The following is a 23535-nucleotide window of genomic DNA, read 5'->3' on the forward strand; positions in this document are numbered from 1 at the left end:
GGTTGTTGTGGGTACTGATTTCTCAGGCTCTATGCACCCAAACTGCGTGAAAACGTAATCACAACCAGTTCTAGTATAATATATTTGTCCAATGAATACCCGTTTATTATCTGTTTTTCTTCTTTGTGTAGCAATTTTAATGGCCAGTGCTGTAGTTGCGTTAGTCTGTTGCAGAATCATGGAACCTGTTTTATGAGATCGACGCGTGTAAAGCACGAAAAGCGTTCTATGATACGTCAATCCATGTTGCATTCACCCGGTTCCGAAGTTCACCTTTGGTGGTTGGCATTTGATCACAGCACTGCACCTGTCGTTTGACTATACGCCACACATTTTCGACCGGCAACAAACGTCGTGGTCCAGGACAAAAGGCTGACATTCTATGACCCCAAGAAGGCACGTGTTCGTGCAGCAACATGTAGTCGTGCGTTGTCTTGCTGAAAAATGGCGTCTGGGGTATTGAGCAGAAAGGGTGTGGCTACGGGTCACAGGATGTCATTCTCGCATGCCGCCCTTGGCACCCCACATCATAAGGCCTTGAGTTGGCGCTGTATGCCTTGTGCGAATGCAGTCACTGTGATGCCGCTCCCACCGTCTGCGACGAACCAAAATGCTGCCATCATTTTCAAACAAACAGAACGTGGATTCGTCTGAAAACACTATCTGATTCCATTCCTGTCCCCAGTGACGTCGTACCATACACAATTGCCGTCTAGCATGTTTCTGCACATTCGTCAAAGGTAGGCGGAGAAGCGGGCTCCGCGCACATAACCTATGCCGTAATAAACGGCGACGGACTATCACCCCTGATGCTTTACACTGTTCCACTGTTGCGCCAGAGCCGAGGAGGGCGTCCTGTATTGGCATTCGGATGGGGTGAACTTCTCGGGGGGTGGTTCGGGTGGTGCAGCATTGTTTCAAACTCACTGACTTTTGACGGTACGGTTCGCGCATGCGTCTGCGAGGCATCCTGCACGTCAGATAAAGTCACACTGATCCACCACCTTCAGTTTATGGGGACAACGAGAGTGGCAGGCACATTTTGCTGGTAGGTGATATTGCGCCACGATATTGATTTTGACCTTGAACCGATGGGCCGACATGGTAACAATGCTGATCATTTCTGCTGAACGTCCGCAGCTCGTGGTCTTGCGGTAGCGTTCTCGCTTCCCGCGCACGGGGTCTTGGGATCGATTTCCGGCGGGGTTATGGATTTTCCCTGCCTAGAGATGACTGGGTGTTGTGTCGTCTTCGGCCGGCCGGAGTGGCCGTGCGGTTCTGGGCGCTATAGTCTGTCGGTAAACTGAAGAGCGAGAGAGCGAGTCCCCACTCTGCCAACCCAGCTACGTCACAGGCGCTTCTACAGGCTGTTTCACAACGCAGTACCGGCCCTACCACGGCGCGCGATTTAAATGTGTGGCGGCGCCGTGTACAGATACGTCTCGGCTGCGTTTATTCTTAGACTAATGAATTAAGGCCATAAGGAATACAAAAAACGATAGCTTCTTTCGAAACACAACAGTAAAGTAAATAATGTTAACATAAGAATGGAAGTCAGGATTCTACTACAAACGTGGAACCGAATGCCTGTTCATGTGAATATATGTTCCTCTGTTGCTATTCGTAAAACGGGCCGCACATAATGCAATCAATCTGTAGAATTTAAGGCTTGACCTTATTTTGTGTTTCTACTGGAAGGTAGAAGTTTTCTTTGAAATTTAACAATTCTTGCAACATGAAGAGTGTTTAAAAAGTAAGTAGAAATTTATAATTTTGTGTGTTAGTCCGATTTGCACTACTTTTTTGTCATTGTCTTCGTAAACATGTCTCAAGACTATGTGTACAATGTTATGCGTATTGGCTATTTACTGTGTTGTCAGCTGTCAAAAAGGTTACATGTGTTTTAGTAGCATCAATGATTATATGTTTCGTATAAAAATAGATTACAGAATCTGTATTAAATTTTATTGTAAGAATAGAATAAAATGTATGACATTTTTAGAAATGTTGTATATTGCTTTTGGTGAGCCTGTTATGAGTATACCAAGGGAATACAAGTGGTATAAACATTTTGAAAGCGGGTCTTAAAGGGCAGCAGTTTTACAAGTGTGGATGAGATTAAAAATGCACAGTTAGAAGACCTATAAACTATCCCGAAGAAACAGTTCCTAAAGTGTTCCGCGAATTGGAAAAAACACTGGTATAAGTGTATAGTATGTAATAGAGAATATTTTGAATAATATAACATTGCTGTAGACTAACAAATAAAGTTCTTACCAAAAAATAAAAGTTAATATGTAAGCGCACCTCGTATGTCAAGCTTTCTGCTTAGAAGTCCAGTACCGGGGTACGTGTTTCGAAGGAAATATCAGCAGTGTTTCGAAGGAAATATCAGCAGTGTTTCGAAGGAAATATCAGCAGTGTTTAGAATATCTATTGCGCACATGTTCTAAGCAATATGTCTTTAGTGATCGAGATAGAGATTTAGTGTTCCATCAGCATCAAAGGTTTTACGTGATTTTGAAACTGTCTATGAAGATGGGTTTGCCAACAAAATCATTATTTTTCCTTCGTGGCGATTCCAGTAAACCATGCGGCTTATTTCCGGGTTCCTTCTTTAATACGTCCTGTTGGGCGAGGCTGACGTTGGCATAAATTGGAGCCGTTTGGTTGGGACTGGTAATATTAGCCAACAGTTCTTTTTGGGTCGCCTCTTTAATACACGCTGTAATAACATTAGAGACGATCGAACGCTTGTTACTCCGCAAATACCTCCACTTCTTCGAATTCTGCACATTTTCTTGCAATGCTAGACGATTATCCATCACTTCCGGATATCGAACTATATCGGTAAGTATACAAAGTTAACTGACACTGGCAATTAAGATCCCACGAACAGAAACGACTTCTATCACTGCACGACGATTTGCATCGCTGAACAGGTAACGGCCAACAGATTTTGTGTGCCCCTGTAGGGCGGATGCAGCGTTCTTCCGGAAAAGGCCATTTCCCCCACCAAAAGCGCTGCTCGCTCTTCAGTTTACAGACGGACTATACAGTCTGGAGCCGAGCGACCGCTACGGACGCAGGTTCGAATCCTGCCTCGGGCATGGATGTGTGTGATGTCCTTAGGTTAGTTAGGTTGAATTAGTTTTACGTTCTGGGCGACTGATGACCTCACAAGCTAAGTCGCGTAGTGTTCAGAGCCAGTTGAACCATTTTTTGTGTCGTCTTCATCATCATCAACGTTCATTTCTATTACGGTCGGAAAAAGGCAAGGGCAAACCACCTCTGCTAGGACCTTGCCTCATCATCATCATCATCTGCCGAACATACTAATGTACATGCCCTGTGAATATGAAAGTTTTATCTGTAGTCGTACAAGGTGTTCTATTTCTTCTGAACATAAGTGTATAACAGAGCTTCCATTTTCATTTCCGTTCTTCTAGTGGCGGCGTGTAGTTATTAGTTCGGTGCAGTGTAACTGGTGGCCGGTTGCAGGTGGTGATCCAGCCGGACACGGTGTACGAGCGAGTGCAGTACCAGTTCGAAGAGGACGCGTACGACACGGTGCCCGACCTCATCACGTACTATGTGGGCAGCGGAAAGAGCGTCTCGACGGCGTCCGGGGCACGCATCTCGACGCCGCGCAACCGCCTCTACCCGCTCTCCTTCTACGCCTCCAAGTACGGGCTGCAGCAGCAGCACGTGTCGCCGCTGTCGTCGCCCGGGGGAACCCCCGCGCTGCGCTACAACCCCTACAACTCGTACCGCGCCGCGCCCCAGCAGGTCAGTCACACACTACTGTAGCTGTAGCTGCCGTGTTACCGGTTCATCAAGGCCTTCAGCCATATGTGACGTCATCCAGTATCGAAGACCACGTCAACTACGACGGCCACTCCAAAACAAATGCACACTATTTTTTTTTATCCATCTTTGATGCTACATGTTTAAAAGTTCTACGGTGTGTAGATACATCCTTTGGGCACAATATTTTCATTTCTCCACATAATTTCCACCCCTCTCAACTGCCTTTCGCCATCTTGGAACCAGCGCCTATATACCCACACGGTAAAATTCTGCACCAACCTGTTGGAGCCACTGTTTGGCAGCGTGCACAAGGGGGTCACCATCTTCAAACCTTGTTTGTTCCACGAAGAGAGTCTTCCAGTTTCCGAAAGAGATGATAATCACACGGAGCCAAATCAGGACTGTAAGGCGGGTGATTCTGTGTTGCCCATCCGAGTTTTGTGATAGAGTCTATGGTTTTTTGACTGACATGTGGCCGTGAATTGTTGTCCAACAGCAAAACACCATCCTTTTGTCGGTGTGGTCGAACACTGCACAGCCGAGTTTGAAGTTTCTTCAGTGTCGTTACATGTGCATCAGAATTTATGCTGGTTCCACTTGGCATGATGTCCACAAGCAAGACTCCTTCGCAATCGAAAAATACAGTAGCCATAACTTTTCCAGCAGAAGGTGTGGCTTTGAATTATTTTTTTCTTGGGTGAATTTGCATGATCCCACACCACTGATTGCCTCTTCGTCTCTGGTGAAAAATGATGGGGCCAAGTTTCATCACCTGTCACAATTCTTCTAAGAAATGCACCTCAACCATTCTCGTACTGTTCCAAAAGTTCGCTGCATACCGCTTTTCTTGTTTCTTTCTGAGGCACTGTCAACATCCTGGGAATCCATCTGGCACAAACCTTTTTTAACGCCAACACTTTCAGTACTCTGCAAACACTTCCTTCCCTTATCCCAACGTAGCGTAATAATTCGTTCACTGTGATGTGTCTGTCAGCAGTCGTCAATTCGTTAACTCTCTGGACATTAAGTGGAGTGTGTGCAGTACAAGGCCTGCCGCTGCGAGGACAATCCTCAATATTGCCGTGCCCGCTTTCATCACGTCACCTGCTTGTCCACTGACTAACTGTACTGCGATCGACAGCAGCATCTCCGTGCACCTTTTTCAACCACTTGTGGACGTTTCCCAATGCCTCGTTTTCACAGCACAAGAAATCTGTGACAGCACGTTGCTTCTGACGAACGTCAAGTGTAACAGCCATCTTGAAGAGATGCTGTGCCAGCGCCCCTCACGGGAACAGGTTGAACTAATTTTGAAAACAAGCGGGAAGGATATATCTACACACTATAAAACTTTCACACATGCAGAATGAAAACTGTATTTTTACAAAAATAGTGTGTATTTCTTTTGTAGTGACCCTCGTACTATCGACTTTTGTTAGCGTTCGATGTATGGTGCTTGGGAGACCCATATTGGATGTGTTAATCGATATTCTGGGACTTATTAATTTAACAGAATAAATATAATAGAAGTATGTTTTGTAATATTTGATGTTGCGTAAATATAAGATTGCTCTCTCTCTCTCTCTCTCTCTCTCTCTCTCTGTCTCTCTCTCTCTCTCTCTCTCTCTCTCTCTCTCTCTCTCTCTCTCTCTCTCTCTCTCTCTCTCTCTCAGGAGTGAGCCCTCATTGTCAATAATTTACAAATTAAGCATGAAACTCGCAAATCTGACTAAATATTCAAAACACGTTGATCATCTGGTACAATAAACCATCTCTCAGAAAAAAAGCATAGAAAAGATTGATACATTGTAGCGTGCCTAGTTGTGCGAACAGCTATAGCTATGGCCAGGGACTCTCTTAAGAATCTGAATTAATACACATTATCGAAAGATGGAAGAAATTGCCTTCGAAGGCGCTCCGACTGCCATTGTTCCCTAGCATATCAATAAGCTGGTGGTCTTCTGTCCCAGGAGTTGCATTTTGTTTCTTACAGGGGCTACTAAACAAGTATGACTATATTTCGACCGTGACTGTATCAAAAATTATGAAAAAGTTTATTTAAATAACCGCTACCAGTCACAAAATTTGTTACTACTGTATTATTTATTGAGCAACATGTTTCGGGGAATACCCCATCTTCAGGCTCAAAGGCCTTACAAAAACATATTTTAACATTAAAGTCATATTAAAGTATAGTGAATACTTGTGACCAGTGACCAAGGACACCAAGAGAACCACGGGAATGGAAACGCCTCATCCCAGCACAACGAGACTGCGACGCCTGAAGAACAAAGACACCAACAGCTCTTATAAAAGGCTTTAATATGACTTTAATGTTAAAATATGTTTTTGTAAGGCCTTTGAGCCTGAAGATGGGGTATTCCCCGAAACATGTTGCTCAATAAATAATACAGTAGTAACAAATTTTGTGACTGGTAGCGGTTATTTAAATAAACTTTTTCATAATACTAAACAAGTGATTAACAACACGGGACAACATGGATGCTACAAGATAATAAGTCAGTATAGTCTGGAAACGCGTCTTTTTAGAAATGTACACGTAAATGAGAGGTAGCTCTGCTAAAAGTTTCCTAAACTACCACAATAAAACAGCCGCTTGGCGAGCAATGGACTTGCTGTAGGACAAGTCAGGTGTAGAACAAGTCAAAAGAACAATTCGCGCATACAATAACGTCTTCAGAATAGAGACCTGCCTCTAGAAACAGCGCTAAAATGAATTCACATGATTGCCTACAAGAAAGGAACTAGCCATGGGTCAAGAAGGCAATCACAGTAATGGGTTTGTACAATAGAGCTTACCCCGATAAATGCCGATTTGCAGCGCCAACCGTAGCGACAGCATAGACGCGTGCTTCGTAATTCTAAACTTCACGAGAAACTCTCGGATGGTTAACACAAGGCTGTTCCCAAGGTAATGGAAGACCACATTTGACACAAAATGTCGGTAACCGTTGCAGGATGAACCTCGCGATGTCGACACATTTAGTAACTTCAGCGGAATGGTGTGGATAACTGCTCTCGGGGCTACTTAAATACTCGGTCGATGAACTGCAGTGCACCTCCGCGGCGTACAAAAAGGTCCTAGTAGCCAACTTATAGAGGTTGGAGGTGTATCCGTTCCATCTGTTCTGGCCATCTGGAGCGGTCACGTTCATGCCAACAGATTGTGTGGTTCGAACTGGCGTGGATTCCTGGAACGCGGGAGACTTCGTATGTCTCCGCCACCGCGTGACTTCAACGACGATTCGAAATAACCGCCAGGAAACCAAGCTAGATTTCGCCATTTGATGCGTTTTCTATATTAACTAAACAGGGAATTCCAAAATTATCTAAAGAATGAAAAGAGGAGCAGACTTCGGGGAAGACCAATTTGGGTCCCTTAGAAACGTAGGAACACGTTATGCCATAGTTACTTAACCTTAGAAAATAGACTGAACAATGGTGCTCCTACTTTAGTAGCATTTGTACATTTAGGGAACGTCTTTAATAGTTTTGATTGGAATACGTTCTTTGAAATTCTGAAGGTATCAGAGATAAAATAAATGGAGTGAAGGGTCATCCGCAAAGTGGACAGTGACCTGGCTGGAGTTACAAGAACCGAAGGACGTAAAGGGAAGCAGTAGTTGAGAAGAGAGAAGACAGGGGTTGTAACGTGTCCCTGATGTTATTCAGTCTGTACGTCGAGTAAGTAGTAAAGGAAACCGAGAAAAAAATCCGGAAAGGAAATAAAGTTAAGAGTGATACAATGGAAACTTATGCTCGTCGATGACATTCTAATGCTATCAGACACGACATAGGACTTGGAAGATAAACTGAACGCAATGGGTATTTCGGGCATAGAGCATATGGTAGTGAATATAGTTTGCAGATTGCAAAGTTTAGATTGCAGAGTGTAAAGAACGTGCACAGAAGAGTTTAGAGAGTAGAGTACAGTGTGAAGATTGTAGAAAGCAGATCAAAATATGTTGTGTTTAAAGTGTAATGTGTCAGTTGTAAAGTGTAGTCTAAATACAGATGGTAGAATGTAGAATGCGTACATTGTTGATAGCAGAGTTTAAATTGTAGAGGGTACAGTGTATGTTGTACAGAGTAGATGATCAAGTATAGAGAGTCGTGTGAAAACTATGCAGTGTAAAAGTGTAGATTATACTTTCTACAGTGTAGACTGGCGACATTATCACTTGAACCTAGATTTTCTGCTTATTCCGAGTGGTCTCCTTAAACATTATGAGCACGCCTCCAGGCCTCCAGGCCTGTTGTATTCACCAAATGCACTTGGCATGAAATATATAATTGTGGTAGGAAGTGACCCATTCTACCACCGAAACTACATTCCGCAACACAATTACAGGGTCACATTTTAGAAACGCCTTAACTGTTCCCCATTAAAATGCAGAAGTTTGAAATTTGGTTCACAGGTGCCTACAACCTTCCTCTGTAATAGTGCAAAAACGTGGTACACCACGACGTCACCCTCGGTCCCGGCGAAGCTTCAAATAGCAAACTGTCGACACATCCGGAAGAAGGCCACAACTCAGAAGTTTATGTGTGGTGTAAGGTGCGTTACAGATGGCAAATTTCATCATAGTTCTGCCCAAAGCGACTTTGTACGTATCTCACGATGGGAAAGTTGTCACTACCTCTCTTACCCACTTTTAACACTCCTAAGCCTCTGCGACGGAGGTTAGAACCACGACGCCCAGCGCTGAAGTTATGTGATTTTGTTATGGTTGGCCGAGGAAGATATTTCAAACACTCAAGATCGACATGAAAAGGCCTAAAAGGGTAGCATAAAGGGCGTCAGTGAAACCACCACTCCCCGTGGGAATTGATTCCCACACATTTCGCAGTCGAAAACGACAGTTCGCAGTGTGATAAGCAGCAGAACGACGTTATTGACAATCTCTGATACTGTTGACCTTACTCCCTCCCCCTCCGGCGATTCAACCGTTCCTAACGAAATCGTGTGCCTACAACACCACTGAACGCGATCGCGCCTGTTCGCAGTATAGCGATACCACAATTTTTGCTGTGACATAAGGGTTGAAACCACCAGGGGCCATTCAAAACCGTTCAACGAAATTGAATTGCTGCTGTCAGCTGGCCTAAAATGTTGCGGCAGCAGAAGGCGCTCGTGCTACAGAGCTGCAAGAGACGTGGCTCAGTGGGCATGCTTCATTGGATCCGGTGGTTGCCACATGACCGCTATCGGCGTGTCACGGCGACTTGCAATGCCGTCTCTTTCACGGCCGTGGAATCGATACATGATACCACATCTACATCTCCCTCTGAGGCCTACTTGTGTCGATTATGTGTGCCTGAAATGTTTTCCTCGGCAACTCACGAGAAAAATGCAGGGCGCCGTGGTTCTGACTTCCATTCCTTTGCAAGGGCGTCAAAAGAAGAGTTCAAATACGGCTAAGAGTGGTGAGTCGACTGTCTCATGGTGTGACACGCCCACGGTCGCATTGGGCAGGATTGTGGTGAAATTTGGTGCCAATATGGCATAATTAACCCACCTTACACCTCCAATGAGCGTTTTATTTCTGGCCTTTTTCTCGCATGTGTCAATACCCTGCTGTCTGAAGCGTGACTGAACCTGAGGGTGACATTGCAAAGCGCCATGCTGCTGCAGCATTACAGAAGAAGGTTGAACCAAATTTTAAATTTATACAACAAACTGGGGAATCATTACGGGATTTACAAAAAGTGATCCTTTCATAGTGTTGCGTTGTATAGAATCATACGTAGTACTTTGTTTTGGAGTATCTGGAGAGATTGCAATTGGGTGGGAAAAGCTTGGTCCATGCTGCGCTGCTGTATAGAAGGTCTGGAAGTACAGTTGCCTAATACTGCTGTAGTTTACTGGTCTGGTGGAGTTCATCACTGACGAACAATGGATTTAAGTCTCTACCCATTTCTAAGGAGTTATTCCAATTTTATCCCGCATATGGGTATTCATTGGCTTTGCTCCTGTACAGGTTCGATCATTGGCCACCACTTGGGAAATTATACCATAGTTAATTAGCCTGCAGTCAGTTCGATTTTATTAGATTTGCACCAAGAACCCGTTGTCCATCTGTCGTTGCTGATGGGAAGCATTGTGGATGTATTGCTTCCCGCGTGTGGACACTGCCATATTATCGACCAACTGACCAAGGAGGTTGTTCTCCACTCGGAGTAAGTCAGTAATATAGATATTGAAGAGTGACAGTGAGAGGACAGTCACATGGGGAATTCTGGCAGCGAGGATCTTCGTACTCAATTCTTTTCCCTAGATGGTGACCATTATACCCCTCATTGGTGTAGTTCAGCCTTGCACGTAACTATCTATGAGGTGGGCGTAGCAGTCTGGAATAGATGTTTGCGTCATTAGATTTTAGGTCAATTGTTCCAGCCATATGCTGTCGTAGGCTTTGTCCTAAACCCGGAAAGCAGCGGGTGTAGTTCTGGAAACATTAAGATTATGGGAGTTATATTCCTCCAGGTGGAGTACCTGATTTTTTTCTGGGCAGGTTCTTCTGTAACCCAGACCAGTCAAGTTCAATGGTGCTGTCTGCCACAAGGAGCTGTTGGATGCACTTGACGACTACTAGTTAGAATATTTTGCTGTTACTTTACTCTGTATGTAAGTTCGTGATCCTTTCCCGGCTTTGGGAACGGAATAACTGTTGTGGGAAGTGGATCGGCTGGAGGCATCTGTTAGAAATTGTGGTCATCAAGACCAGTGGTTTCCTTGGGAGTGTTTGAGCTGGTTGTTGATGATGGAGTCTACATTGGACGGTGAAACATATTTGCTCTGATTATCTTCTTAGTTTCATTAGTTGTTTGATCAGCTTATGTGTACCATAGAAACAATGAAGAGCTTATTGGGTGTTTTGGAGCCCTGGCAAGTTATCCCGACCCGCCAGGAGCAATTTTTCAAGTTATACATCTACATTTATATTCCGCAAGCCACCCAACGTTGTATGGCGGAGGGCACTTTACGTGCCACTGTCATTACCTCCCTTTCCTCTTCCAATCACGTACGGTTCGCAGAAAGAACGACTGCCGGAATGCCTCCATGCGCGCTCGAATCCCTCTAATTTTTCATTCGTGATCTCCTCGGAAGGTATAAGTAGGTGGAAGCGATATATTCAATACCTCATCCAGAAACGCACCCTCTCGAAACCAGCATAGCAAGGTACACCGCGATGCAGAGCACCTTCCTTGCAGAGTCCGCCACATGAGTTTGCTACACATCTCCGTAACGCTATCACGCTTACCAAATAACCCTGTGACGAAACGCGCCGCTCTTCTTTGGATTTTCTCTGTCTACTCTGTGAACCCGACCTGGTACGGATCCCACAGCGATAAGCAATACTCAAGTATAGGTCGAACGACTGTTTTGAAGACACCTCCTTTGTTGATGGACTACATTTTCTAAGGACTCTCCCAATGAATCTCAACCTGGCACCCGCCTTACCAACAATTAATTTTATATTATCATTCCACTTCAAATCGTTCCGCACGCATACTCCCAGATATTTTACAGAAGTAACTGCTACCAGTGTTTGTTCCGCTATCATATAATCATACAATAAAGGATCCTTCTTTCTATGTATTCGCAATACATTACATTTGTCTATGTTAAGGGTCGGTTGCCACTCCCTGCACCAAGTGCCTATCCGCTGCAGATCTTCCTGCATTTCGCAACAATTTTCTAATGCTGCAACTTCTCGGTATACTACAGCATCGTCCGTGAAAAACCGCATGGAACTTCCGCCACTATCTACTAGGTCATTTATATATATTGCGAAAAGCAATGGTCCCATAACACTCCCCTGTGGCACGTCAGAGGTTACTTTAACGTCTGTAGCCGTCTCTCCATTGAGAATAACATGCTGTGTTCTGTTTCCTAAAAGCTCTTCAATGCAGCCACACAGCTGGTCTGATATTCCGCAGGCTCTTACTATGTTTATCAGGCGACAGTGCGGAACTGCATCGAACGCCTTCCGGAAGTCAAGAAAAATGGCATCTACCTGGGAGCCTGTATCTAATATTTTGTGGGTCTCATGAACAAATAAAGCGAGTTGGGTCTCACACGATCGCTGTGTCCGGAATCCATGTTGATTCCTGCAGACTATGGTTCAAATGGCTCTGAGCACTATGGGACTTAACATCTATGGTCATCAGTCCCCTAGAACTTAGAACTACTTAAACCTAACACCGTCATCACGAGGCAGAGAAAATCCCTGACACCGCCGGGAATCGAACCCGGGAACCCGGGCGTGGGAGGCGAGATCGCTACCGCACGACACGAGCTGCGGACTCCTACAGAGTAGATTCTCGGTTTCCAGAAATGAAATGATACGCGGGCAAAAAACATGTTCTAAAATTCTACAACAGATCGACGTCAGAGATGTAGGCCTATAGTTTTGCGCATCTGCTCGACGACCCTTATTGAAGACTGGGACTACCTGTGCTCTTTTCCTATCATTTGGAACCTTCCGTTCCTCTACAGACTTGCGGTACACGGCTGTTAGAAGGGGTCAAGCTCTTTCGCGTGCTCTGTGTAGAATCGAATGGGTATTCCGTCAGGCGCAGTGGACTTTCCTCTGTTGAGTGATTCCAGTTGCTTTTCTATTCCTTGGACAATTATTTCGATATCAGCCATTTTTTCGTTCGTGCGAGGATTTAGAGAAGGAACTGCAGTGCGATCTTCCTCTGTGAAACAGCTTTGGAAAAAGGTGTTTAGTATTTCAGCTTTACGCGTGTCATCCTCTGTTTCAATGCCATCAACATCCCGGAGTGTCTGGATATGCTGTTTCGAGCCACTTACTGGTGTAGCGTAAGACCAGAACGCTCTAGGATTTTTTGTCAAGTCGGTACATAGAATTTTACTTTCGAATTCACTGAAAACTTCACGGATAGCCCTCCTTACGCTAACTTTGACATCGTTTAGCTTCTGTTTGTCTGAGAGGTTTTGGCTGCGTTTAAACTCGCAGCGAAGCTGTTTCTTTCTATTTATTCGCAATACATTACATTTGTCTATGTTAAGGGCCGGTTGCCACTCCCTGCACCAAGTGCCTATCCGCTGCAGATCTCCCTGCATTTCGCTGCAGTTTTAAGTTACCGCACAGTGGGGAGCGCGTCGGTAGAGCAGATCCGTTGTGGCGTTGCAGCGGCGCGGCGACACGCCGCCGCGGCTGCCCAGCAAGAAGCAGCGCAGCCAGTCGCTGACGCCGGCCGACTCTGCGGGGCAGCTGTGCCGGCAGGCGTCGCGCGGCCAGGGCGCCGGCTACCTGCACCAGCAGCAGCAGCAGCAGCAGCAGCAGCAGCAGCCGGCGGCCGCGGGCGAGCGCGCCAGCAGCGCAGACGGCGTCATCCAGACGGGCACGCTGGGCAGGCACGACCCGCCGCCCGCCGCCAAGTTCTCCACACACTCGCTGCCGCGCTCCGCCGGGCTCGCCGGCAAGCACCAGGTCTGTACCCCCTCACCTCAGCCCCGTGCCTATGAAACCCCTTCTAAGCGATGTCCCAATCGAGAGAAGTTGTGGCGAGTATCCAGAGATAAGGTGCTGTGGTCGGCAGTGCCTATATAAGACAAGTGTCTGGCGCAGTTGTCACCTATAAGTCCTCGATCCGCCCCATCCTCTGTTATGCGAACGTGGCTTGGATTTCCGCCTCTCCAAGTTCTATAAATCCCTCCAAATCCTCGAACGCTATGCGCTCTGCCTCGCCTTCCAGATCCGTCTACCGTCCCCCACGCACATTCTCTATGACCTCATCCCCTTCCCCCACCTTCTCCTTTTCCTTGAACACATCCGCACACTATATATTGTCCATCACACTGATCCCCCTCACCCCCTGGTGTTTCCCTTCCTCTCCACCCCAGCCCATTGTCGCGCCTTTACCTTTGTGTCCCACCCTCTCTTCATCTCCACACCTTCCACCTCCTTTCCCTACGTAACTTCCAGCATCTACCCCTCCCAGATGATGAGCTTCGCCCTGACATCTACCCTTCCTACCAACCCCGACCCCATCTTCCTCCTGCCTCCTCTCAGAGGTCCCTCTCCTCCCCCTCCTTTCCCCTCCTACTCCCCCTCCCTCTTTTGTGCTCCCCTCCAGTGTCTCTGCACTTCCTCCTGCCTTGTCTTCCCTCTTCATCTCCTGCCCCACCAATCTCCCGCCTCTTCGTGTACCCACTGATTCCCCTCCTCTTTTCATCCTGCCCCCTCTCCTGTTGTTCCTTGCTCTCCCCTCCTTTTCCATCCTCTCCCTCAGCAGGTCCCACCTGGCAGTTTTATTCTTCATCGTGTGTCCTCCAAGTGGGTGTAAAGTGTGTTGTTCTGGTGTGTTTTTAATACTGTGGCTGACTTTTAACCTGTGCCTATTCCTTCAGAGTCTTCTTTGTGTTTTAAGAATCGCCAAGTGTGTTTTTTAACTTCATGTCGACCTTTTTAATCGTCCCACCATGAACGTCTCCATGTCAGTGTACTTTTACCTCCATTATTTCCCCTTACTCTGTTTTATGTCCTCCGTTTTATCGCCTTATATGTAACATTTTATTCTCACATTACTTGTCATGTCACTCAGCTGAAGAGCGGCGGATTGTGCCGCTGACATCCGTACCCTGCCCATATGGCACAGCACAATGAAATCACAATAAAGCAAAAAAATGGCGCAGTTGTAAGGTTGGTCACTGCTACTACAATGGAAGGTTATCAAGACTTAAGTGAGTTTGAAAGCAGTGTTACAGTCAGCACACCAGCAACAGGACACAGCATCTTCGAGTTACCGATGAAGTGGGGATTTTCCTGTACGACCATTTCACAAATGTAATGTGAGTGTCAGGAATCCGGTAAAACATCAAATTTCCGACATCGCTGTGGTTGGAAAAAGATCCTGCAAGAACAGGATCGACAACGACTGGAGAGAATCGTTCAAAGTGACAGATATGCAACCCTTCTGTAAATTACTGCAGACTTCAGTGCTGTGACATAAACAAGTGTCAATGTACAAACCATTTGATGAAACATCATGGACATGGGCTTTCGGAGCCGAAGGCCCACTTGTGTACCCTTGATGACTGCATGACAGAAAGCTTTACACTTCACCTGGGCTCATCAACACCGACTTTGGATTGTTGATGACTGGAAATATGTTGCCTCGTCGGATGAGCCTAGTTTCAATTTGGATCGAGCAGATGGACGTGTATGGGTTGGACACAACCTCATAAATCCGTGGACCCTGCATTTCAGCAGGGGACTGTTCAAGTTTTGGCGGTTCTGTAATGGTGTGGGGCATGTGCAGTTGGAGTGACACGGGATCCCTGATATGTCTAGGTATGACTCTGACAGGTGACACGTATGTAAGCATTCTGTCTGATCACCTGCGTCCGTTTATGTCCGTTGTGGATTCCGAAGAACTTGGGCAATTCGTGCAAGACAATCGGAAAACCCATACCTCCAGAATTGCTACAGAGTGGCTCCAGGAACATTCTTCTGAGTTCAAACATTTCCGCTAGCCGCCAAACTCCGCAGGCATAAACATTATTGAGCATATCTGGGATGCCTTGCAACGTGCTGTTCAGAAGAGATATCTAGCCTCTCGTACTCTTACGTATTTATGGACAGCCCTGCAGGATTCATGGTGTCAGTTCCCTCCATTACTACTTGAGACATTAGCTGAGTCCATGCCACGACGTGTTGCGGCACTTCTGCGTGCTAGCGGGGCCCTTACACGATATTAGGCAGCTGGTGCGCAAACTGTCTCGAGAGGGTTGTCTTTAAAGCAAGGTCTTCAAAGAGCTCCCGTCGAGACTGAGCGAGCTATCTTAAATCTGACAACAAGGCCGTGTTCCTTTCTTCCCCCACCACTAATCTTGCCAGTCCCCACTCCTTTGCGACGCTCATTCTTGGCGCAGGAGCCGTTAACGATGGAAGGGAAAATCGACGCTCCCGTCAAGTGTGAATTCCGTTCTATGATTAGATTTCTGTGGTTTAAGAGGTCAGCCCCTATTGAAATCGATCGCCAGTTGACTGATGTTTATGGGGAATGTGTATGGACGTAAAAATGTGCGTGAGTAGTGTAGGGACTCGCAGACGGCTGTACAAACGTGCACGGCAGGACGGTTGCGTTGCGTTGTCAGTTTTGGACTAGACTGTGACGAAAGTCGAAGTTTCGCTTGCGGATCGGCGCGGGACTGTGCGAGAGATTGCCGAACAGATCGGGGACGTCTCTAAGACTAAGGGACAAGTAGTGGTACAGGGTACAATCCGCCACGCACCATACAGTGGCTTACGGAGTATCTATGTAGATGAAGATGAAATGGGAGATACGATACTGCGTGAAGAGTTTGACAGAGCACTGAAAGACCTGAGTCGAAACAAGGCCCCGAGAGTAGACAACATTCCATTAGAACTACTGACGGCCTTGGGAGAGTCAGTCCTGACAAAAGTCTACTATCTGGTGAGCAAGATGTTTGAAACAGGCGAAATACCATCAGACTTCAAGAAGAATATAATATGATTCTTGAGTTTCTCCCGGCGTATTTGATAATCAAAATATCCACGGGTGTACTGCCGGTCTATAGTGTCCAACGGGCACAATATTTCGGCGATCAAACATGTCGCCATCATCAGGTGAACTGACGGACTGAGCTCCTGTGAACGTGCCGGCACGGAGATCCGTACGCTATGGCTGCTCAGGGGGAACTGGGTTCGGTCGCGGCGGCGGCCGATTTAAATACCCTCCGCCCGCGGCGCGCTCCCTCCGCCGTCCACGCCCCGCGCCACGGTATCGCGGTGGAACAGATTGCGACGGCGTCTGAGATGACGTCGGTGTGATGGCTCTGTCCGCCGTGGTCGTCACAACTATGCGTTTGCTCGATTTACTCTTGATTAACCCAATCGCTGGGTCCCAAGCCTTGCTAAGATTCTAGCCACAGTCACGGTTTATGAGGTCGCCGAAATATTGTGCCCGTTGGACACTATAGACCGGCAGTACACCCGTGGATATTTTGAAGAATATAATAACTCCAATCCCAAAGAAAGCAGGTGTTGACAGATGTGAAAATTACAGAACTATCAGTTTAATAAGTCACAGCTGCAAAATACTAACGCGAATTCTTTACAAACGAATGAAAAAAGTGATAGAAGCCGACCTCGAGGAAGATCAGTTTGGATTCCGCAGAAATGTTGGAACACATGAGGCAATACTGACCCTACGACTTATCTTAGAAAATAGGTTAAGGAAAGGTATACATACGTTTCTAGCATTTGTAGACTTAGAGAAACCTTTTGACAATGTTGACTGGAATACTCTCTTTCAAATTCTAAAGATGGCAGGAGTAAAATACAGGGAGCGAAAGGCAATTTACAATTTGTACACAAACCAGATGGCAGTTATAAGGGTCGAGGGACATGAAAGGGAAGCAGTGGTTGGGAAGGGAGTGAGACAGGGTTGTAGCATGTCCCCGATGTTATTCAATCTGTATATTGAGCAAGCAGTAAAGGAAACAAAAGAAAAATTCGGAGTAGGTATTAAAATCCACAGAGAAGAAATAAAAACGTTGAGGTTCGCCGATGACATTGTTATTCTGTCAGAGACAGCAAAGGACTTGGAAGAGCAGTTGAATGGAATAGACAGTGAGAAATTTGTTAACATCGAGTATAGATTTAAGTGTCAGGAAGTCGTTTCAGGAAGTACTTTATGTAGTGTAGCCATGTATGGAAGTGAAACATGGACGATAAATAGTTTGGACAAGAAGAGAATAGAAGTTTTCGAAATGTGGTGCTACAGAAGAATGCTGAAGATTACATTTGTAGATCACGTAACTAATGAGGAGGTATTGAATAGAATTGGGGAAAAGAGGAGTTTGTGGCACAACTTGACCAGAGGAAGGGATCGGTTGGTGGCACATGTTCTGAGACATCAATGGATCACAAATGTAGCATTGGAGGGCAGCGTGGAGGATAAAAATCGTAGAGGGAGACCAAGAGCTGAATACACGAAGCAGATTCAGAAGGCTGTAGGTTGCAGTAAGTACTGGGAGATGAAGAAGCTTGCACAGGATAGAGTACCATGGAGAGCTGCATCAAACCAGTCTCAGGACTGAAGACAACAACAACAACTACTACTACTACATGTAGACAACATTGTCGACATCATACGAAGGAATATCGAAGCTGTTACAATGCACGAGGTGATGCAAGACAGTACTGAACGTTGCCCGCAACAGATTTTCATTTCACAAATCTCCAAAGATGTACTGGTTTTTGTTTCTGTTTTAGTTTGGTTAATGATTTGTTTTTATTTCACAGTCATTTTTGAATTCCCTTCCATTCCCTGTTTCTTTGAACTGTAAGCCGCTAGACATTTTCAGATATGCTGATGGTGGACACCATTCTACACAAGTACTGACACGTTACGTAACCTATCTTCTTAACGCACTTGTTCATTGCTGTACGTCTGCTAAAGTGTCTGTTGTTGGATTCGTGTGCCAAAATGAAAATTTGGTGACCGCAGAAATGTTAATGTGCATCATCGAGGTGAACCCGTATCGGAGATTATTCACGGATATTTACAGAGTGTTTTGAAATAATGGGCCCATGGTGTCCGGTGATTTGCTATAGAGTGATAATGTAATTATGTATTATTTGGATTGTTATCTAGAAAACTGAGGCACACTGTGATGTGAAATAACCAAAGCGCACAATACAGAAGATATAGTAATGCCCTCAAACATGTGCAAAAGTTATGTGATGTGGTTGCCGTTGCTGCATCTCAGCAAAGCATCAATGTCCCCTCAGTGCACTAAGAGAAGCGACAAACCAAGTACACATTGGTCAACTCTTCATCAGTAAACCTATCCACATTGCTGTGTATATTGTTAATGTACAGCTAACACTGCTGGAGAGCAAATGCGAGGCAGAGCAAATACACGCTGCAGGGTGAATAGTGTTACTGTTAGCGGCAACTACTGTAAGTGGCTCGAAAAGGTTTGTCTCCAAACAAGACGCACTGTGCACCTTCGGTATTTGAACTGTAATGCAGGTATTTTCGGAGCAATACGGATACAGAGATAAATGGGGTAGGAAGTCAAACAAAAAGCAATTACTCTCCATTGACTCATTAGAGAGTAAGGGTCCCTCATACCTAAACGTTCAGAAAATGACCCCGAACAATCTCCAAAATGCAATTTTGTTAAATAAAGACGTGATTGGAGACTGTGGCTGTAATATGAGATAAATTTTTGACGGTGTACCTCTGTCTTTATTTAATGAAACTTTGTAGTGCCTTAATTCACTGAATCCCATGCATTTGTTTCTGTCTGCATTTAATGCCCTAGATTTAACGCAAAGCACTTTGCCAATCAAAAATAAAGTAATTGACGCTTCCTCTACCAAAAAAATGTCATATCATTGTATCATTGGATTGCTGCATCTTTGGCACTTATTTACCTTGTAAAGTGTGTATTTGTTTTCGTATATTGTGAATCAGAACATGTGGTTGCACATTGAAAATTCGTTTAGTGAGTGAACGAAAATGGTTTACAATGCAATGCAACGTTTGTTACAGGAAAAATACAAACATCCTTGGGAATGTATTTCATTGCAAGAAACCTGTAAGAACAAACGCGCCAGATGTGCATTTCATGTACGTTGCATTCCAACACAAGTATGTGGCGCGCCCATTTGGTTACAGGTTTATAGTTGTGAATTATTCTTTATCCTAGGACAAATCACAGGAGACCAATGTATAATTTGTTTCGATGAAAGGATTAAAACCCGTCTGATGATGAATTGTGAAAAATTCGAAACCGGTAATGATATGTTAAGTAGGCTAAAACCAATTTGTGGCTGGTTGCTGTACACCATTAACAACTTGCAAAATTTTGCATATTTGGGGTTCATCTTGTATGTGCAGATATTTAATAAGATAAGCTTCAGAACCTAAACAGACCTACAGTAAATGCTAGTAAATTCGTAATTTTGACAAAATTGATTTTAACCTTCAAGAAATTCTTACCAGCCGTGATAGACAATGTCAGTAATAATAATAACGATAAATTTTGTGGAACGTGGCGTGGCGTAAACATCTCCGAAACTAAATCCTTGTATTGTGGAAAGAAATGCCCTGCGCATGTGTACTATCGCTGAAAGCCACAAAACAGCGCAGTTTGCAGAAAGCGAAAATTCACGTTAGGTTGTTGGTTTGCGATAGCAAAGGTGGCCCAGTCTTCCTCAATAGCCGAAACCAGTGAAGGTAGTCATGTTGGACGTTGATGTCTGGAACGAATCGACGTTCTAACTCACCCCAGCGGTATTCCATTAACCTGAGGTCGGGACTTTGAGCAGGACAGTTTATTTCAGGAATGTTGTTGTCCACAAAGCTTTGCCTCACAGATTCTGCTTTACGAAAGTATGCAGAGAGATGCTGAAACAGGCAGTCGTCGTTTCTGAACGCATTTAACGTTGCCTTAAGCGCAAAAAGGGATCACGCCCTACACATGGAAAACACCCACACACCGTAACACCACCTCTTCGGTACATCAGGGTCGGCACTGCATATGATCGCAGGTAACTTTCTCCTGGTATTCACCAAACCCAAACCATCCCATCGGATTGTCCCTGGTTATAGCAGGCAACTATCTCCAGTTATTCACCAAACCCAAACACTCGCATCGGATTGTCCCTGGGTATAGCAGGTAACTATCTCCAAGTATTCACCAAACCCGAACCCTCCCATCGGACTGTCACTGGGTATAGCAGAATTTCTCGAAATTAGTCGTTTCCCGTCGTCCACTGTCCAGTGCCGTAGCTGTTTAAACTACCCTGCACGTGTCTTCACATTGACTGGCTTACGAGGAGCTGCTGGACCTTTGTACCACATTGTTGTTAACTACCAATCATTGTGCAAACTGGACTGTTGGTAGCCTTTCGGAACAGTGATTCCTTCGGTTGATTTCGTGCAATTATTTTACAACCCCCGGCCACAATCCTCGACGATCCCTCTCAGTCAGTAAATGAGTTCAGCCTGGTCTTGGTGTAGTTGTGGTTGCTGCTTCGCGTTACCAGTTCACATTCACGCCACCAACCCTCTACTTTGGCAGCTTTAGGAGACTTGAAATGTCCTGATCGTTCTGTTACTCGTAAGGGAAAGTCCCATCGCAGCCCCGCCAGATTTTGTGGTAAGATGGCTCAGTGAATAGACCGTCAAAAACTAATCACAGATTAGCGTGAAAATAGGAAAAAGCTGTGCTGAACTGCGAAAGAAGAAGGAAAAATAGAAACGGCGAACGATCCAAACCCCAGATGTGCAATATTTGAACAGTAACGGCGTCGTGGTTATGTGGTCACGCTGTTGAATCCTAAGGGGGAGGTCCGTGTTCAAACCTCCTTCGTGCCCTATATACCTTTTTTCATAAAATTATGAACTGTCCGTCCGGTCACTGACGTGTCTGCTCGCTGTATTCAAATTTGTGTCTGTGTCGTGATGTAAGGTTCGTTTGCAACAGCGAGGTATAAGGAAGGAACCTCCACAAGTACGTACCTCCTATTTCTTCTATACAAGTTACGACTCTCACGTCCATTTCTGGAAGTTATGTCTCTTCCTTTGTTGCAACCTAGGTCTCACCTGTTTGACTAAGTAGCATCTCAAAATGGCTCTGAGCACTATGGGACTTAACTGCTGAGGCCATCAGTCCCCTAGACCTAACAACTACTTAAACCTAACTAACCTAAGGACATCACACACATCCATGCCCGAGGCAGGATTCGAACCTGCGACAGTAAAGGCCAGACTGTAGCGCCTAGAACCGCTCGGCCGCCCCGTCCGGCTGTAGCATCACACCTGCTGTCACTATTTACAACATTTGCTTGCGACAGTAATAGATTCTTACCACATGCCTCATATTCTATAACCAATGTATACTGTGGCAATTACCACGACTACAGTAAGAGAACAGACACGTCAAATAACCGCACGGGAAGTTCGGGATAGTGTGAAAAGAAGGGGCGCAAGAGAGGTTTGAACACGGACCTCCCGTTTTGCAGGCCAACCCTGTGGCCACATAACCACGACGCGGCGATTCTTGCACATCTTGAACTTGAACCGTTCCTGTATCTATTTCGCTTCATTTTTCACAGTTCACAGTTTTCACACACCTTTTTGTTTTCATGCTTGATCTGTGTTTACGTTTTGACGGGCTATCCATTGGGCCAGCTGCGATGGGGAGTTCCTTTTGTCAGGTGACATCCATGACTAATCCACGTCCGAAGTTCAAAATAGTTCAAATATGTGTGAAATCTTATGAGACTTAACTGCTAAGGTCATCAGTCCCTAAGCTTACACACTACTTACCCTAAATTATCCTAAAGACAAACACACACACACCCATGCCCGAGGGAGGACTCGAATCTCCGCCGGGACCAGCCGCACAGTCCATGACTGCAGCACCTTAGACCGTCGGTTAATCCCGCGCGGCCACGTCCGAAGTCACTGAGCTCTCCTATCCGATCGATTCTGTTGTCACTGCTCCACTACTGACAACACAGTACCCCATCCACCTCGTTGTATGTTGGTGAATAAGTCTCAAGTGCATTTGTTGGTTAATTATAAAGTGTCCTTTGCTTTCGTGCAACATGCGGCAACAGAGTCGCAGAAGTGCAAGGCCCGGGTTGCGACACAGAAACAGAGAACCACAGCAGCGCTCCGAGTGGCGTGGCAATTAACTTTGAATGAGAGAAATATGGCGCTGAAATTCGTATCGAAGTGGTCGAACTAAAACATTCATATTTCTTTACGTACTACACGAATATGTAATAAATAATGGGGGTTCCTATTTTTTAAAAAAACGCAGTTGATATCCGTTTGTCCTATGGAAACGCCATCTAGCGGGCCTACCATAGCGCCATCTGGTTTCCCCCTTCAAACTAGACGAATTTCGTTCTTTGTAATTTTTCGTTTGATGCTTATTTCGTGAGATATTTGGCCCGGTCACTATCAATTAGTCTTGTGTAGTTCGCGAACGAACTACTTCGGAAGAGCACTCCCATAAACGAAGTGCGAGAACTAGTTCACGGGTAACCTCGCTACTTAGTTCGTTCGCTGTTTTCCGAAGACCGACGGACAATAGCGAGACGGAGCGAGTGTCTTCAGTAGGCTTTAAAAATATCACGTGCTGCGAATTTTCTGTATTACGGTTTTCTGCACTGCAGTGGCTGACATATAACCATAGTGTCAGGATGTAAAATCGTACACAGCGTTAGGTAAGTACAGTACCTAAAATGTGTAATGTAAAATGACTATCATCACATAACAATGGACTTCTACAGTACGATGATGTGGAGTACGGCAATCCGTATCGGTTGATTATAGGGCTACTATGTTTTATTTTAGGCTGTTTATTACGATGTCACCAAAAAGGAAACATAGTTCCTTGTGGACACATTTCACTGAAGACACAGATAAAAGAAAAGCAAAATGTAACCACTGTTCAACATTAATAAGTATTGCTGGAGGCTCAAACGGAAATTTAACCCGGCATATGAAAACAAAACACGCTTTAGTCCCAATAACGATGGAAAGAGAACCACCAATAATGTCTAGTTTAAACTCACTGCAAGCAAATCAAACTACATCCTTATTGCACAATGTTATTACGGTATCAGCCTCCCAACAGTCAATGAACCAATATATTCGGAGACCACCGTCAGT

At 45.3% G+C, this 23535-nt stretch overlaps 1 protein-coding gene across 3 annotated transcripts in view; it reads left to right on the forward strand.

Annotated features, from left to right (window-relative positions):
- The window catches only part of LOC126272054 (SH2 domain-containing protein 3C), a 950261-nt gene that overhangs the window by 840664 nt on the left and 86062 nt on the right, over positions 1-23535 (forward strand). For all 3 annotated transcript variants that reach the window (XM_049974570.1, XM_049974571.1, XM_049974572.1), the window contains 2 exons: positions 3502-3789; positions 12996-13295. In XM_049974570.1, coding sequence (XP_049830527.1) covers positions 3502-3789; positions 12996-13295 — 588 coding nt within the window. The remainder of the gene's footprint in view (positions 1-3501; positions 3790-12995; positions 13296-23535) is intronic.

This window comes from Schistocerca gregaria, chromosome 5, assembly GCF_023897955.1.
Source record: "Schistocerca gregaria isolate iqSchGreg1 chromosome 5, iqSchGreg1.2, whole genome shotgun sequence".
Lineage (NCBI taxonomy): Eukaryota > Metazoa > Arthropoda > Insecta > Orthoptera > Acrididae > Schistocerca > Schistocerca gregaria.